The sequence below is a fragment of the Cardiocondyla obscurior genome, linkage group LG13 (assembly GCF_019399895.1).
Source record: "Cardiocondyla obscurior isolate alpha-2009 linkage group LG13, Cobs3.1, whole genome shotgun sequence".
In the NCBI taxonomy this organism is placed as follows: Eukaryota; Metazoa; Arthropoda; class Insecta; order Hymenoptera; family Formicidae; genus Cardiocondyla; species Cardiocondyla obscurior.
In genome coordinates this window covers 435,175-450,318 of record NC_091876.1, presented here as the reverse complement: position 1 = coordinate 450,318, position 15,144 = coordinate 435,175, and the positions used below count along the sequence as shown (strand labels likewise).

At 30.2% G+C, this 15,144-nt stretch overlaps 5 protein-coding genes and 1 long non-coding RNA gene across 12 annotated transcripts; 2 read left to right on the top strand and 4 right to left on the bottom strand.

Moving 5' to 3' along the window:
- Positions 1-159: 159 nt before the first annotated feature.
- LOC139107489 (odorant receptor 13a-like) lies at positions 160-2,462 on the bottom strand. The gene is made up of 6 exons (XM_070665133.1): positions 2,150-2,462; positions 1,535-1,859; positions 1,134-1,376; positions 809-922; positions 470-625; positions 160-322 (listed from the first exon to the last, which is right to left on the bottom strand). The coding sequence occupies exons 1-6, from the start codon at positions 2,398-2,400 to the stop codon at positions 272-274; spliced, it is 1,140 nt and encodes a 379-aa protein (XP_070521234.1). The 5' UTR covers positions 2,401-2,462; the 3' UTR covers positions 160-271.
- Positions 2,463-2,587: 125 nt separating this feature from the next.
- Positions 2,588-5,576, bottom strand: LOC139107493 (odorant receptor 13a-like). Its single transcript, XM_070665144.1, has 6 exons — positions 5,320-5,576; positions 4,672-5,026; positions 4,237-4,467; positions 4,049-4,162; positions 3,713-3,868; positions 2,588-3,619 (listed from the first exon to the last, which is right to left on the bottom strand). The coding sequence occupies exons 1-6, from the start codon at positions 5,574-5,576 to the stop codon at positions 3,569-3,571; spliced, it is 1,164 nt and encodes a 387-aa protein (XP_070521245.1). The 3' UTR covers positions 2,588-3,568.
- LOC139107491 (dynein regulatory complex protein 8) lies at positions 5,426-8,915 on the top strand. Of its 7 annotated transcripts, XM_070665135.1 has the most exons (9): positions 5,426-5,565; positions 5,646-5,752; positions 5,839-6,081; positions 6,159-6,423; positions 6,934-7,092; positions 7,446-7,562; positions 7,658-7,778; positions 7,851-8,061; positions 8,271-8,540. In XM_070665135.1, exons 5-9 carry the CDS (start codon positions 7,008-7,010, stop codon positions 8,388-8,390), a joined length of 654 nt encoding a protein of 217 aa, XP_070521236.1. In that variant the 5' UTR covers positions 5,426-5,565; positions 5,646-5,752; positions 5,839-6,081; positions 6,159-6,423; positions 6,934-7,007; the 3' UTR covers positions 8,391-8,540. The 7 variants fall into 7 exon arrangements, with proteins under 7 accessions (XP_070521236.1, XP_070521243.1, XP_070521240.1 ...); XM_070665142.1 differs by lacking the exon at positions 8,271-8,540 and adding an exon at positions 8,551-8,915 and having other exon boundaries at positions 6,159-7,092; XM_070665139.1 differs by having other exon boundaries at positions 5,839-5,979; positions 6,159-7,092.
- A 126-nt stretch (positions 8,916-9,041) lies between these two features.
- On the bottom strand, positions 9,042-11,209 carry Uvop (opsin, ultraviolet-sensitive). Its single transcript, XM_070665134.1, has 5 exons — positions 10,986-11,209; positions 10,502-10,717; positions 9,724-10,105; positions 9,463-9,647; positions 9,042-9,367 (listed from the first exon to the last, which is right to left on the bottom strand). The coding sequence occupies exons 1-5, from the start codon at positions 11,207-11,209 to the stop codon at positions 9,265-9,267; spliced, it is 1,110 nt and encodes a 369-aa protein (XP_070521235.1). The 3' UTR covers positions 9,042-9,264.
- On the top strand, positions 9,996-10,992 carry LOC139107496 (uncharacterized). Its single transcript, XR_011546520.1, has 3 exons — positions 9,996-10,123; positions 10,490-10,725; positions 10,806-10,992. It is a non-coding gene; the product is annotated as an uncharacterized lncRNA (long non-coding RNA).
- Positions 11,210-11,497: 288 nt separating the features above from the next.
- Positions 11,498-15,142, bottom strand: LOC139107731 (tRNA (guanine(37)-N(1))-methyltransferase-like). The gene is made up of 4 exons (XM_070665544.1): positions 13,241-15,142; positions 12,457-12,662; positions 12,163-12,307; positions 11,498-12,077 (listed from the first exon to the last, which is right to left on the bottom strand). Exons 1-4 carry the CDS (start codon positions 14,588-14,590, stop codon positions 11,634-11,636), a joined length of 2,145 nt encoding a protein of 714 aa, XP_070521645.1. The 5' UTR covers positions 14,591-15,142; the 3' UTR covers positions 11,498-11,633.
- Positions 15,143-15,144: the final 2 nt, after the last annotated feature.

Genomic DNA, 15,144 nt, shown 5'->3' with positions numbered 1-15,144 from the left:
AAATTAGTTATTTAAAAGATGCAAGAGGCGGCTTTTCCACTTACACTGCGCAGAAGTGCGGTAGAATAATAGCGCTTTCAAGAAAACCATCACGTACACCAAAAGACAACGATGGTATCACGTACTCTTTACACAGGATTAACTAAAATACACACTTAATGTAACAATTTATATTATTTTATTTGTATCCACGGTGTGAATTAAATTGTTACAAGCAATTTATAGAAAGAAATAATATTTTGACGCAGGTACTGTTATATATTCTTCAGCATTAATACATTGCGTATAAAACAGATATGTACGACGCGGATGCTTTTAAACTCTAAAGAAATTAAGCAAGATGTAATAAATCAATTTATACAGATCGATAAAACGAAACAATTTAACTGCCATTAGTATAAAAAGATCTAAATTACTGAAAACTGCTTTCGCATAATTAGCTGTCAATTATATTCTTAAATTATCTTACATTTGTAAATCCTTCTAATGATAAATCCATAAATTTTCCTGCAGTTATCGTCAGACGCTTTTGCGATCTTACTATTACAAACAGCAAAATGCGACAATCCCGAGGTTTAAGAATATACCAAGCAGATTCATATACAGCATCGCCGATTGTTTTGCTCTAAAATGCGAACAGAAAACAAGTGTATGTGCAAAAACGAAATACATCTTCGACAAATCTTTGTGTTTCATGAGTAATCCTTCCGATTTGAACTACGTTTTTATTTGCGATACAACTTACAATCTTTTAAACAGTCTAATTAAAAAAAAAAAAAAAAAAATATGACAATCACTGATTACTCACCTTGTTACTTAGATATTCACCAGCAAAACAAAAGATGAAAGCTTCCAAAGTGATGGCAATATAAAAAGAGAAAGATTTCACTAACATCATAATGCCTTCATCTGTGTCCAATGCCTGCAAGCTCAAAAAGAAATAAAAAAAAAGAAAAAAAGAAAAAGGTTCATGAATCTAAGATAACTTAATTTATTTTAACCTAAATATTTAAAATAAAAATGTCTTTTATAGAAATTTAATACTTAAAGGTAATGACAAATTATTTATTTTTAATATTAAAAACATAATTGCATTCACGCACGTGAAATGTATAAATAACAAATTTACTCACGGTTACTATGAGGAAGCCGATGCAACAAATAATCATCGTATTCGAAAAAAATTGCATCAGAGCGATATGAGTAAAAAGACTTTCAATGTTCTCCGAAAAAGTGATAATTTTATTGTGTTTATTAATTAAGAATCTTGTGACAGTAGTGGGCAAATCATAATATTCTATATCCTCGGAATCTTTGGGACAAATTTCTTTGACTTTTTCATGCATAAGATCTATTTGTCCACCAACGTGCAGCATCTATATAATATGAGTAAAAAAAAAAAATGCTATAATTTACTTACGTGGGAAAAAGTACATAATTTTATATGCATTTATGTGCATTGTTGTATCCTTAGTAACCTTAGGGAATCTGCAGATTTCTTGCACGTCGGGCTAATGTAACATAATTAACTCACCAACGTAACCATTAATGCGTTGAGCATACCCATAGCGGTGGCGACCGCCGTTAAACGTAAAAATTGCACGAGTATCACTACCTCGTAGATTGGCGATTCACAAAATTCGAACGGCAACTCCATTTTTATAAGCAATTCTCGGCAATTGTTATCGATTGTGCCAAAATTAACGGACGCAATGCTGTAAAGCAACACCGCCGTCGAGTAAAATCCGATAATTAATTTCGAGCAGCGATGCGCGAGAACTGCCTTGTTAATCATAGTGTACATAGTGGAATACTCGTGCCAGTCGTTAGACATCATCGTCAGGATATCTTTGAATATTCTGTAATGTAGATAAATACTTGAAACGTCGATTGCCAAGTTAGTATTTTTTTTTTTTTTTATCTAAATAGCTACACTGAATTATTAACGCATAATATAATTACAACACTTATTATTTTTACAGGTATTTATTTAGACCGCTCGAAACTAGATATTAAATACATGGAAAAACATTTTGTAACACTTGCTTGGCAATCAACATATTTTTCACATCGTACAATGTTTAATTTTGAAAGATTAATATTACATAATTTATATGTTGTACTTACAACAAATTATCATAACACTTACCGGTTATTGAGCCATAAGACAATCAACTTAAAAAAGAGAAGACTGTGTGGCAAAGTGGTACTCAAACCGTCTATTAAATGTGGCAGTTCTTTGGTGTTAAAGTGTGTTAGAACATAATGATATTGAAAAATTAATCCTATTCCCATTACTAATATCCAAACCAATTTGAAGAGAATCGAGGAATTCGGCCATATTCCAGTAAGACGGAGACCAATTTCAATCGGTCGACAGACAGTGCTGGATGGTATCATTAATTCCTAAGTTTTAAATTTTTCTTTAACCTGATAAAGTTGAACAAAACGGATCTAAATTTTTGCAGTATGAACACTCTGCCGATACTTTCTGAGGGATAAGTTTCAAGATGTTAACATAGAGACCAGATATGACCCCACTTTCACGACTGGCAAGCAATTGCGAACGCCAGATGTATATTTTCGTTTCGTGATTAAAAATGCAGATAAAAGTTCCTACGATCGAATAATGATTGCAAGCCTCGATGGGCAAAGAACCAACAGAAATACTATTTGGCGACTTCCGGAACAGAACAACCTTCTATTATTGTTATTGTAAGTGATTTACTTTAAATATGCAAGAAAGTATAGAAAAATTGCAGTGCACTAATATAAGAGTGATGATCGTCAAAGTGGTCATCATAAAAAAAATTTTCTGAACGAAATAATAGGAATAAATTCCATCTATAAGAATATAATGCTGAATAATCGTGAATAAAGTGCATAAGAAAATGTAAAAAAATGAGACATTTTTTATATGTATGTAATTTGGATAAAAAATTGCGTTAAAAGTGATTTTGTGTAAATAAAAAAAAAAACGAATAAAATTAGCTGACATAGATAGCTGATTAAATTGTATGACGATGCGGATATCTCATCATCTTATTTTCATCTCATTTGCCCCGTAATATTGAGTAATCTTTTAGAATTCTGAAATATAATTTTAGAAGAATTAAAAAAAAAAAAATTGCTATCAATGCTCATCGTATATACATATATTCGGTAATCGTCGATCTTTCGAAATTATTCATTTCACGTAATGTAGAATGTTATAAGAGAAGGAAAGTACACTACTATGATTTTAGGTTTGATAAAAAGAAAAAATAGATCATAAATAATAAGTTTCATACTGTATATCGAATATGCCCAGATGTTCAATCGCAAATTTTTTTCCTTTAAAAATGCAAAAGGTGCATTTTGAATTAGCTTGTGCATCGTCATGTGCTACTAAAGTTATAATCATAAGACAAAGAGAACTTTCCCCATAGAAAATGTCGGACATTCTTCATTTATACAATTTTTTTTGCATTACAATTGGATTCAAGACATTTATTGGTTCGCAATAATTTAATTTAGACAAGAACGATCTATATTTACACAAAATTTTTATACGTTTGGATTTTGAATTTTAATACATCGCGTGTAACACCGATACATAAGACGCAGATGCCTTCAAAATCTGTAAAAGAAGTTACATCAATTTTATTGTTTAATAATTTATAATATTTATCACAATTATCATAAAAGAAAATATAAATCCCTAAATTCTTACGCTCGTAAAACTCTCGAGAGATAAATCTACAAATTTTCCAGCTGTCATTGTCAATTCTTTTTGAGATCTCATTATTAATAAGAATATGATTTTACTCTCCGTAGGCTTTAATTTATACCAAAATGAGTTATATGCCGCTTGATTTATACACTTGCTCTAAGATAGGAATAAGATATTAATATTGAATAAAATATTTGCATATATTTTTATGCAATAATTTTGTAATTAACATAATTTTATGATTAATTTTTACGTTATATATATAAACGGAAAAAAAATCTGACAACCTATGATCAAACAAGCGAATTTTTGCAGCTTCTCTTGTCGTTTTCTTACCTTAGAGCTGAGATATTCGCCACTGAAGCAAAGTATAAACGCTTCTAAATTTACAACGGCATAATAAGGTATGATTTTCATCATCACGGCATCCGCGTCCGGAGAATTAAGCGACTACGATCAGAGACGGATTCTTCGTACAAATCACAAGATTCTATTGAAAAAGACGAGCGTATCGGATTACTCACATTTACAATCACAAACCCCAGGAAGCAAATGACAAACGTGTTGGAAAGAAATTGCATCAGTGCCATGTAACAAAACACATTCTCGATATTTTCCGCGAAGGCAACAATCCTTTGATGCCTAATCACGACAGATCTTAATGCGACCATATGCGAGTCGTGTTTATCATCGGCTACAGAAATCTCCAACAATTCGTGGCATACTATATCAATCTGTCCGGCGATGTGAAGTATCTAAAAGTGATGGTCCCGATTTTTCCCGGGGGCTAAAATCTACCAACGATCTAGCTAATATACATACGTATGGGATCTGTTAACTCAAATATCTGGCATTCAAATTGCTTCATTAAAATTAAATTAATTTTTTGAATAAAACTTTTTTTTTTTTTTTTTTTTTTTGGGAAAAATGTAACGCTCTTCGATTTAAAATCAACTTACTAACGTCACAATGAAAGCATTCAGCATTCCTGCTACGAGCGCCGAGGTTAATTGTAGAAGAAATTGCATGATCATGACAATTTCGTAAAACGGCGACGTATTGCATTCAGACGGCAGCTTCATTTTGATAATAAAAGACTTCTCTTCGACAGTTTGCCCAGAGTTTGCTGCATTTTTTTGAGCGATTATATTACCGGTCGCAAATAAAAGTAGCACGATCGAATATGCAACGATGCTGCATTTTGAAAATCGATGAGATAAAATTGCTTTGCTTATCATCGGCTGCATTTTTGATCGAATGGACGCGCACTGATTCCAGTCTTCCGTCATCATCTCAAGAATATTATAAATGACACTGAATAACACGGTATATACACGTATTATTAATAAACATAAATTAAGAACGATAATTAAGTTTCCAAAAAATTAAGTTCCACACGGTAAAGCCTCGATCTTCATTTTTCTGTTTAAATAAAACATGTCATCAAGATGTAACACGTTTAACGTTGGATTGTGAGCAAATTAATTATTTTGCACCCTACACGTTTAATTTCGAATTAAAAAAAATTAAATTAATTTTAAATTAAAATATTAACGCATATATTTGTTTCTTATTCCTCAGTTAACAACGTCGCTAACGAGTCTTACCGCCCGTTCAGCCAGAGAAGGCTCAACTTCAAAAATAACAAGCTGTTCGATAAGCACAGGCTCATAGAGTCCATGATATCTGGCAGAGTATCGGAACCGACGTGACTGAAGAGATACCAATACTGTAAGAACTGCGAAACGACCATCACCGTCGTCCAAACGACGCGCATCAAAAGTCTACACGAAGAGTCTGGACAAATACCGATCAGTCGCAAAGTGAACTTCATTGGACCACCGATGGTGCTCGTAGGTATCATTTTTTTCTCTCTTTCTTTGTCTTTATCCACGCTATCCGATTAATTACTCGATTTCGACAATCGTTACAGTCTCAGTCACCGGTTGTCTCTCCGTTCTAACGACGTAGATTCGTAATTCTATCACGTTTCTTATGGGAAACAAGACGAACTCCTCTCCTAATTAAAAGCGATTACTCGTGAGTCACCTAACTGCGTACTGATATTCGGGTACTGATATCAGACGAGATCTCAGAACTAGTTTAACGCTATAAAATCTTTTCAGGAGAGCTGATTGACTTCGAAGAAGCAGCGGACAAAGTACTGCTTTTGCGCAGAACAATACCATCGGCTACAATTACCGAAGATTATTATGCGAAGTGCACGTAAATATATAACGACCGCTGAAGACGATTGTCGAGGAAAGGTACTATTGGATGTAAGCGATAGAAAAATCGTACGTATTCCGTTATGCATTACATCATTCGCGACATCAGTTAAAGGATCAAGAGTCGTTTACGTTAAAAATGTACTGGTATAATTTATCAAATTGTTTCGTGGACTTTTAAGCAATCATATGAAAAATTAAAATGCAATTGTCCGCAGATAATGAAATATAAAGGCGAACTGTAATAGTCCAAGTGGTCGCGACACGTTTACTATACATCATGGAGGAGGACACTCTTGAGAAACGCTTTAGCATCAGCTGCCTGATTATTTCATTGTGATAATAGATTAATATCAAATATCAAACTGTTTTTACACGAAGAATTCAGAGTTTTCATCGCTGCTATCATCTGAAATGTAAAGAAGATTAAATATAATCTAAATATTATATATATATAAGATACGGAAAAGGATGATGATAAAGGTAATAGCAAAAATATTATACTGGTAATTAATAAGAGAGCGAAACTAAGACACATTCACTTATTAAAAAGGAGATCAAGAAAAAAATCACTTTTATATCTAAAATATAAAAGCTTTGCTTTAATTGTTTAAAACCAAATTTAATCTCAATTTTATTTCTAGTCTGATATAGAATTTTTGTAATGTAAAAAACGAATGTAACTAAACTTTAAAAAAAAAAAAAATATTGTTTGATTGTAATTGAAAATTAAATATTATTTGTTCGATTGTTAATATACTTTAAAAATAATACAATACGTATTAGGAAATTAAAGATTATACTATCGCGTATAATGGATAATATTCGAACATCCTGAAATTATCAAAGCACATTTTGCAATTGTTTAATTCATACATCATATTATATTAATGATTAAACCTAAATTAATTTTATTTTAATATTAAATAAAATATATGGTTATTTAGAAAAAAATAATAACTTTTTATATACGGTAATTTTTTTTCCACAAAGAACAAAATTATCTATTCAATTAAATAAAATAAAAATATTTGCTGTGACAATATATCTTTCCAAATGCATCAATCATGTTGCCATTAAAAGGACGGCACTCGATGGCCAGAAAAACTATTATTGAAAGACGATTAACCTTACGAAGAGACACTAAAAAATGTATGTAGTAGTTAAAGATTTTATTATTAATATGTAAAATAAAATTTTGCTTTATATATATTTTTTGCAAAATGAATTAATATACATAATTTATATGGAGATAATTACATTTGACTGTTTCAATATAAAAGAACTGTAACTCATATCTAAGACTGTAGTTTCATATACATATATTACTTATTGATCAAACACTTCGTCATATTAACCGAGCTGTGTGAAACTTCTTTCTTTCTCATATTTCTCTAAAAAATATTTCTTAGTTAGATCCTGAAGCATCAGTGAGTGTTTTAATATATATTTCCATATAAATTTTATAATCAACATTAAATAATTTTTATATATTATATTTTCAGTGCCCTTCGAACCATCGTTGTTAGAAAGAAGACTTTGTGAAGCGTTTGATGTGTTCGATAATGCAAGAAGTGGAGAGGTAGATGTTAGAGATTTGGGAACTATAATTAGAGCATTAGGTAATGTTTAATTTAAAAGTTATAATACTCTTGAACAAACGTGCCTGTTCTTTATGCATACATATACTTAAATTTTTTTATGTATTTTGATACAGGATGTGTCATCACGGAAGCTGAGTTGCAAGAAATACAAGTAGAAGTAGAAGATGTTGAAAATAATTGCGTGCCAATAAATAGATTTGTAGAATATATGACCAAAGCGATTAATGAACGCAAGTATGTTTAATTATAATGACTTATAGATATATTTAATTATAATGACTTGTTTATAACTTACTTGGTGCTTAGGTTCAAACCAGCAGAACCAGAAGAGCTGTTGAAAGCGTTCCAATTACTAGATCCTGAGAATCGTGGATACATCATGAAAGAAGATTTAGAAAAATCAATTATGGAAGTGGGAGAACCATTTACAAAGGAAGAAGTGGCCGATATGATGGCTGTCGCCTGCAACCCTGAAACTGGGAAAATTAATTATGAGCATTACACTAATTTGTTAATTGTGAGTAAAATTTTGAACTTATGTGCATTATTACTATAGGGCGTTGCAGATAAAATAGCTGTTCTCAAAAATATAAACTTGTCTTTTCATCTGCAACAGTTTAACAAACCTTTTTTAACAGAAGTATACGTAATATAAAAAGACCTCAAAGAGTTATATAATTATATTTATCGTTTGAGATCTTTTTCTTTAATATTTAAAACTTACAGGTAAAAGTTCCTAAAAATATCAATGTATATAATATTATTGATGAAATGGAAGCTGCAAAATTAACAGAATTGTCTAAGAAGCGCAGATGGGACGGCATTTATTTTAAGCAAGATTTTTGATTTAAAGAAAAAAATTTTTTATTGATTAAAATTGATGTGAAAAAAAAGAAAAATATTCAAAAATCAATAATTTAAAAAATTACAGAAATTTTTTCTCTATTTTCTATATTTTTTATATTTTTTATACTTATAGCAAATAACATCTTTTGATTCATTTTAGGTGGATTAAGTAAAAAAAGGTCATTTACGATATAATTTAATCGTTCTCTAATGGTATGTACTCTGAAATATACCATAATTATTTTTTAATCTTGCATTACAACTGGACTCTTGCTTGCAATATTTTCAGCAACTTCTAATGATTTATTCAATAAGCTGAAAGACAATATAAATATCAATACAAAAACGTATTAATTTATATTACTAATATAATAATTACAAGCTTCTTATCTTAATTCATTTGTTAATTTACCTTTCTTTATTGTCCATCATGCGGTTTATAAATCCACTTTTTAACAGCTAGATACTTTCGCGCCGTGTAGACGAGTTTTCTTATTAAACTTTCAGATCCTACAATTTTTTAAAATCGAGATATTTTTTCTATAACAATAAATAAATCTTGATAATTTTTAATTTTCAAGTCTAAAACTTTACATTTACGCGCGATGTCTTCATGTTTTATCAAACATTCATATTTTCAACGAAAGAAGATGGAACAAATATTGCGTTTATTAAATTTCATCAGTCATATTTGCGAATTACAATTTACTTTTCTCTACATATATCATAAATAGACTACCCGATCAACATACTGCGATGTGTATGTACAAATAATAATAATGATTATAATAATTGATCATATTTTACAGAACTATTGTTATTCTTTAAGACAAAATAAAATAAAATAAAAAATTTAACATTAATTTAATAGAATTTAAGATGATGACGCATTCACTACTTCAGTTGTCGAACTCTGCGTGTCTGCAGGAGGCTTCTCTTGTAATTCTAACCACGGTAATCGTTTCTGCAATTCTAATCTATATAGAAATAATGTTTATAAGAGTTCAATATTAAAATTTGTAATTTATCTAACTTTAGATATTGTACATTTATTTAGGTTTCTATTTTTTACCTATATTTTGGATGACTTATGGCATATACATATGGATCCAAACAAGCCACAAATTTACATGTGCATGCCGGTATCATCGTGATACCAGGAGTTAACAGTGCCTTATTTCCAAAAGCGCCAATCATTGCCAGAACACCGTATGGAGTCCACGAAAGAACAAAGAGAAAGCAGATTGTTATTGCAGCCTATAAAAAAGAAAAAAGAAAGGAAATTATGAATTATAAAGTATGTAGAAAATACCTTATATTATATAGAAAATACCTTAGCTATACGTATTTCCGCAGATTGAGCATTTGTATTAGTATTGCTTCTTAAACTTTCGACATTCATCTTCTTTGCTTGTTCACGAAGAGCTTTCTCATGATTAACAACATGACTGACAATTTGACTATAATAATATATTATAAGCATCATGGGTATGCAGTAGGAAAATGTGAATATTGTAGCCACAAAATATTGCGTTTCAGGCGTATCTGTCAAGTAATCGAAAGTACAGCTTGTCAAAAAACCTTCAGGCACAAAGCGACCCCAGACATGCATTAATGGCATCAAGCCCCAAGGAATTGTATACGTCCAGATGAGCACAATAAAAAGTATGACTTGGCCGCGAGATAACTTCCCATCGAGTGGTCGTGCTATAGTACTAATTTGATAACATTACGTAAGTATATAATGGTATCATTAATTATATCATTAACATTACGTTATTAACTAATAATTAATATGTAAAACTTAATTGAAGTGTATGTAACGCATTAAATCTATCATTTATACATAATGTAATCTGTATATAATGTTTTTACGATTTTTATTCACTATTCAATCATCGTAGATTGATGATATCAAAAGCAAATAATTATCGCATAATACAAATTTGGGTGCTAATTGAATTAATCAAAAGTTAATAACTTTTAATTTAACGAAGTTATTTTAAAATTATTTAATTTTTAACTTTAACCAGTTATTTTTAATTCTTTATTAGTTTTAATGTGTATATTAATAAATTTTTTAAATTTATTTAATAAAGGTTTTGCAATACCTGTATCTATCGTATGCAATGGCAGCATTTGTAATAGCAGCTCCGATTCCACTAAGCGATCCAATAAATGCAAAGATTTGACATCCCAAAGGACCAGTAGCAAATCCAGTATTGAAGGAATTGTATATGAATATAGGTGTCTTGAGCATCATGAAGAAATCGCAAAATGCCAGATTTACCACGAATAAATTCGAAGGTGTTCTTAGTGATTTGGCTCTGCAGATGTAAACATATTTTGATATTAGTATAATCACAACCAGAAATAATTTGATTAATTTTTAACACTATATTTTATTTAACGTAGGGATGAAAATGAAGCTGGTAATAACGGAAAAAGTGGAGAGAGCTCTTACTTGACCCTGAAAATACACTCTCGGACCCTTGTCTATTATTTCATTGTTAGCCCGAGATCGATTCGATTAATTACTTATCACTAATGTTAAAAAATTTTGCTTATTAATTAGTGTATGGTAAAAAAACTTACGAACAAAATATCCAAATAACTAATCCATTTCCAAGTAACGCTACAAAGGTGAACAGGATGTATAAAATGGCCAGCAGATAGTGAAGAGAAGGATTAGGTTCGGGATACGTTAGCCAGTGCTCTGGTATATAAACCAAATCTTCTGCTGGGACATTCCATCCCAATAATCGCGGTGGTCCTGCTGATAAAATTCTTGCTTCCCAATGAATACTATCGTTGAACATGTTGATTCACCAACTCTTAGCTTTACTTCATTTCTCTATATTGTTGAAACTTTATATGCGTTGCAGTGATTCAAAGTCGTGGAATCTTAATCCATTCAAATCCAAGCTTAAATGGCTTCCAACGAAGATCAGTCAAAGATAATCCTCAATTTACTGATAACCTTATATATGCTTCTATTACATCAGTTAAACCAAACTATATATATTATTAGTAGAATCCGTATGAAAATGGGTTATTGCGAAGGCAAGTTTTTTAGAGAAATTCTTGAATTAAAATAATTCGATAAATTTTACGAAAGATAAGTCATTTTATTTTGAAATTGTGTAGAAATATTATTATCAGTTAATTAATATATAATGAACGATATACATTTAATTAACTATATTAACTCATTAATCATAAGTTATATCAAATTATAAAAAGTCATACATTATTTTTATCATGCTCTCTGCCATCTCTTTCAGCAGATTTATCGGTTAAAAGGTATGCTGGTAAATAAGTTGAAGGGTTTTCAGGGTTTCTTAGCAAGGGATTTCGTATTGTAGTATTTCTATTACCGATACTTGTGTATCCTTGATCGTAGAGTGAGCAATAAGGAATATTGTGCTTTAATAAAAATTTCCAAACTTGACTGTATGACCAGTGTAAGATAGGATTTACACGCATCAACTGTGGCCAATCTGAATCAGTGGGGGTAAACACTTGCAAATTTTCGGAACCTGGATCACCTTTCCTTGTGCCCATGAGAACTGCTTTCAAATCACGTTTCTTTTCTAATAATGTAAATAATGCTGATTGGATCGGTTTTTTCACACGAATTATATCTAACCCGTAATAATGTCTAGCTGATTCCACGAAGAATTCTACCTGTTGGAGTAAAAAAAAAAAAAAAAAAAAAAAAATTAATAACTATACGTGTAACATACATTTGTATTATTAATAGAGCTCTTACCTCCGGGAAAGAGCAATCGTCAGTTACATACAAGCATAGTAAAGGTGAAATATTGCGCATTTTTGCAACGGTAGCAGCTAAATGTAAAACCACAGTACAATCTTTCCCGCCATTAAAACTGATAAAAATTTCATTTGGATTATACCTGTAAAAAAATCATGTGCACTTTTAGATATATTATATAGAGTGTTTCCAGGTGAAATAACCAAATTTGAAATATGAATTTAGGATTTTAAAACAAATATTTTATCTACATATATATGTATATATATTTTTTTCTTTTTTTAAACATACCTTTCATAACATTCGTTCAATATATCTAAGGCACATTTAATATCTGCTTCACTTTTGCTATTCTCCAATACAACATTCATTTGAATAGTACTAAATTTCTGTTTTAAATTCATAACTCTTTGTATCGGTAAATAACGCAGAGTTTTCTCTTTTGACTCCGTTTCTTTAAATCCTTCCAAAGTTCTTTTGTAAAGAACTTCACCTTTCTATTACTTTGCTTGTTTTTTCTAAAATATGTGCTATTATCAATTCAGGTGAATTCATCACCTTCGACTTGTATACCTCTACCTTATCTAGCATGAACTTTAAAGAAAAAAGTAACAACGTGTAAATATTGAAGTCACTGGTTAGTTTAGGAAAAGGTGAAAGAAGAAAATATAAGTATTATATAATTCTGTGCAATATTTATTCTAAAAATTATAAAATAAGCATATGCGTGTTAATAACAAAAAGAATTCGTTATTGCATAAATATCGTATTTTCTCTGAAATTAAGTTTAATTCATCTTCTTTTCTTTTTCAAAGTTCTATTTGCTTCATTATTAAAATTATCATATCAGTTTGTGTTGGAGCTACATTAGATATAATTTCTTAATTTATTTAGATAGATTTCCTATGTATTTATTAATTTTTTTTGCATTTTGATAATCTTTCTTAATAAATTAAGAAATGCACATAATTTGACAGATGTCTGCAATAATATTCGAAAAATAATTTTATACGTTAATTCAAAACTTGTTTCTATGAATCCTTTAACGAAAAATCCTTTGATACATCAACTGTTATGGATCATTAATATCACTGTTTTTTAATTTCTTCATTGCTGGCTCCTCCCCTTTAAATATTTTTTGCTCCAATAAAAATGATACTCGAACCATTTGTTTATTCGGTGAAACGTCTCTAATATCATTTATACTGACGATAGAACCAACAGACAATGTATAGCCAAGTTTTTGCTCAATCACTAACTTTCCATGCATGCAAACATCATCTCCTTTATTTATTTTTACAAAACAATATACATGAAATGTCGGTGGCTTTAAACAAACTGTTTTTAGTTCTTCTTGTGTAAACCAATCGGGTAATATGTCCAAAAATTCAATAGCTGTTGCGGGTAAATTCATTATTATATGTTCAGAACCAGCTAAATTTTTATCCCGTCTAGTCAAAATATTATCTTTAACAACTGTTTTCAAAAAATCTCTACCGTCCATGTTGAAAGCTTTAAAATTATTTTTTAACTTGTTAAGAGTAGCGTTTTTTTTAAGCCATTTATAAGATTCAGGATTTAAATCATTGGCAAACACTTGAATTCTTTTACGTGCGGCAGGAATTGCAAAAGGTCCCACTCCTGCAAATACGTCATATAGAACATCGCCTTGAGTCATAAATGTTATCATTCGTGAATGCTCGGTGGATAGTCGTGGGTTCCAATAAACTTGTGCAAAATCAAATTGGTATGTACAACCATGTTCTTTTGCAATTGTTACCGTGTTCTTTTCACCAGCCAAAATTTCCATAGCAAAATATCGGAAAGTCGTATCAATTGTATTTACTTTATTTACTACTGTTCGTGCACTTGTGGTTTTATCAAGAAAAACTTGACCAATAATATATTTGTATGGCAAATGCACATCACGTAAGTTCAACTGTACAATATGTCCTATTAAACTATATGCTGTAGGAACTTCAACATCTTCCGGAAGAATTGATTTTAGTATAACATCACGACGCCAATTGTCATACTTTATTTCAATATTTGTATTAAAATATTCATACTGGTCTGTTAATAATTTTTTATCATGCTCAGTAATATCTTCCAATTTTGTGACAATATCGGGATTTAGATAAATGATAACTCCGTCATTTATCTTTTCAACTGATTTCAAATTGCACATCTTTAACAAATATTTTTTCAACACGTGTATATTTTTTGAGATAGCAATGCCATGTAATTTTAATGTTGGGACAGTCACAGTTGTTGTAAATGCATCACGATCCAAGCATGTCATTCCACGAACAGATGCTGGAGGAATCAGCAAGGAAGTCATAGCAGTTGTGTAAAAGCTGCTTAAACAGCAGCTAGAGTGTCGCGTAATACCGTAGAATCTGCCAATTGCCATATACAGGATCATACACTGCAGAACAATACAAATAACTGACACAATAGCTCTCTCATTAAACAATTCTTAATTTACTAATAATAAAATATTTTCTATACATTCTAAAAGTTACAAAAGAAAATTTAAATATAAATAAGAAAATAAACTTCGGAAAATATATAATTGACAACAAAGTTTAAATACATCAACATATTGCATCATTCTGTGAATGGTATAAGTATGTTTGATCCTGTATAATGACAGTCTTTTTTCTTTCAACTATCTGTTTTTTATATTTTTCCTTCAAAGCTTTCAAAATGTAAATGCAACTCATCTCGTAAAATATTTTAAGAAAATAGAACTAAAAAGAATAGGTTTCAGTACAAAGTATGGATTTTCTTTTTCTTAATATAAAAATTAATATATTACAATATGTTTATTATAAGCATAGACGTTTTCATAAACTGATAACGTAATAATAATGTAGAAATTACAAAGATAAAAATATTAATGCCCATGTAAAGTTCATATAGGTTAGAATTATATAACTACTCTTTATTATAAAATTATATTTATAAAGGATAAGA

What these genes read in the sequence shown, in the direction of transcription:
- Uvop (XM_070665134.1), bottom strand. Translation starts at nt 11,209, where the DNA reads ATGTTCAACGATAGTATTCATTGGGAAGCAAGAATTTTATCAGCAGGA. An exon ending in ATTGCATACGATAGATACAG is followed by an intron (nt 10,106 to 10,501) that starts GTATTGCAAAAC and finishes TTATCAAATTAG; the next exon opens with TACTATAGCACGACCACTCG. An exon ending in CGGAAATACGTATAGCTAAG is followed by an intron (nt 9,648 to 9,723) that starts GTATTTTCTATA and finishes TCTTTTTTATAG; the next exon opens with GCTGCAATAACAATCTGCTT.
- LOC139107493 (XM_070665144.1), bottom strand. Translation starts at nt 5,576, where the DNA reads ATGATACCTACGAGCACCATCGGTGGTCCAATGAAGTTCACTTTGCGA. An exon ending in CTTCTCTGGCTGAACGGGCG is followed by an intron (nt 5,027 to 5,319) that starts GTAAGACTCGTT and finishes CGTGTTATTCAG; the next exon opens with TGTCATTTATAATATTCTTG. An exon ending in CTCTCGAGAGTTTTACGAGC is followed by an intron (nt 3,620 to 3,712) that starts GTAAGAATTTAG and finishes CTTCTTTTACAG; the next exon opens with ATTTTGAAGGCATCTGCGTC.
- LOC139107491 (XM_070665139.1), top strand. Translation starts at nt 7,008, where the DNA reads ATGTTGCCATTAAAAGGACGGCACTCGATGGCCAGAAAAACTATTATT. An exon ending in AACTATAATTAGAGCATTAG is followed by an intron (nt 7,563 to 7,657) that starts GTAATGTTTAAT and finishes ATTTTGATACAG; the next exon opens with GATGTGTCATCACGGAAGCT. An exon ending in ATTACACTAATTTGTTAATT is followed by an intron (nt 8,062 to 8,270) that starts GTGAGTAAAATT and finishes TAAAACTTACAG; the next exon opens with GTAAAAGTTCCTAAAAATAT.
- LOC139107489 (XM_070665133.1), bottom strand. Translation starts at nt 2,400, where the DNA reads ATGATACCATCCAGCACTGTCTGTCGACCGATTGAAATTGGTCTCCGT. An exon ending in GTGAATATCTAAGTAACAAG is followed by an intron (nt 626 to 808) that starts GTGAGTAATCAG and finishes TTCGCATTTTAG; the next exon opens with AGCAAAACAATCGGCGATGC. An exon ending in CATTAGAAGGATTTACAAAT is followed by an intron (nt 323 to 469) that starts GTAAGATAATTT and finishes TAATTTCTTTAG; the next exon opens with AGTTTAAAAGCATCCGCGTC.
- LOC139107731 (XM_070665544.1), bottom strand. Translation starts at nt 14,590, where the DNA reads ATGATCCTGTATATGGCAATTGGCAGATTCTACGGTATTACGCGACAC. An exon ending in ACAGTGATATTAATGATCCA is followed by an intron (nt 12,663 to 13,240) that starts TAACAGTTGATG and finishes GCAAAGTAATAG; the next exon opens with AAAGGTGAAGTTCTTTACAA. An exon ending in ACGATTGCTCTTTCCCGGAG is followed by an intron (nt 12,078 to 12,162) that starts GTAAGAGCTCTA and finishes TTACTCCAACAG; the next exon opens with GTAGAATTCTTCGTGGAATC.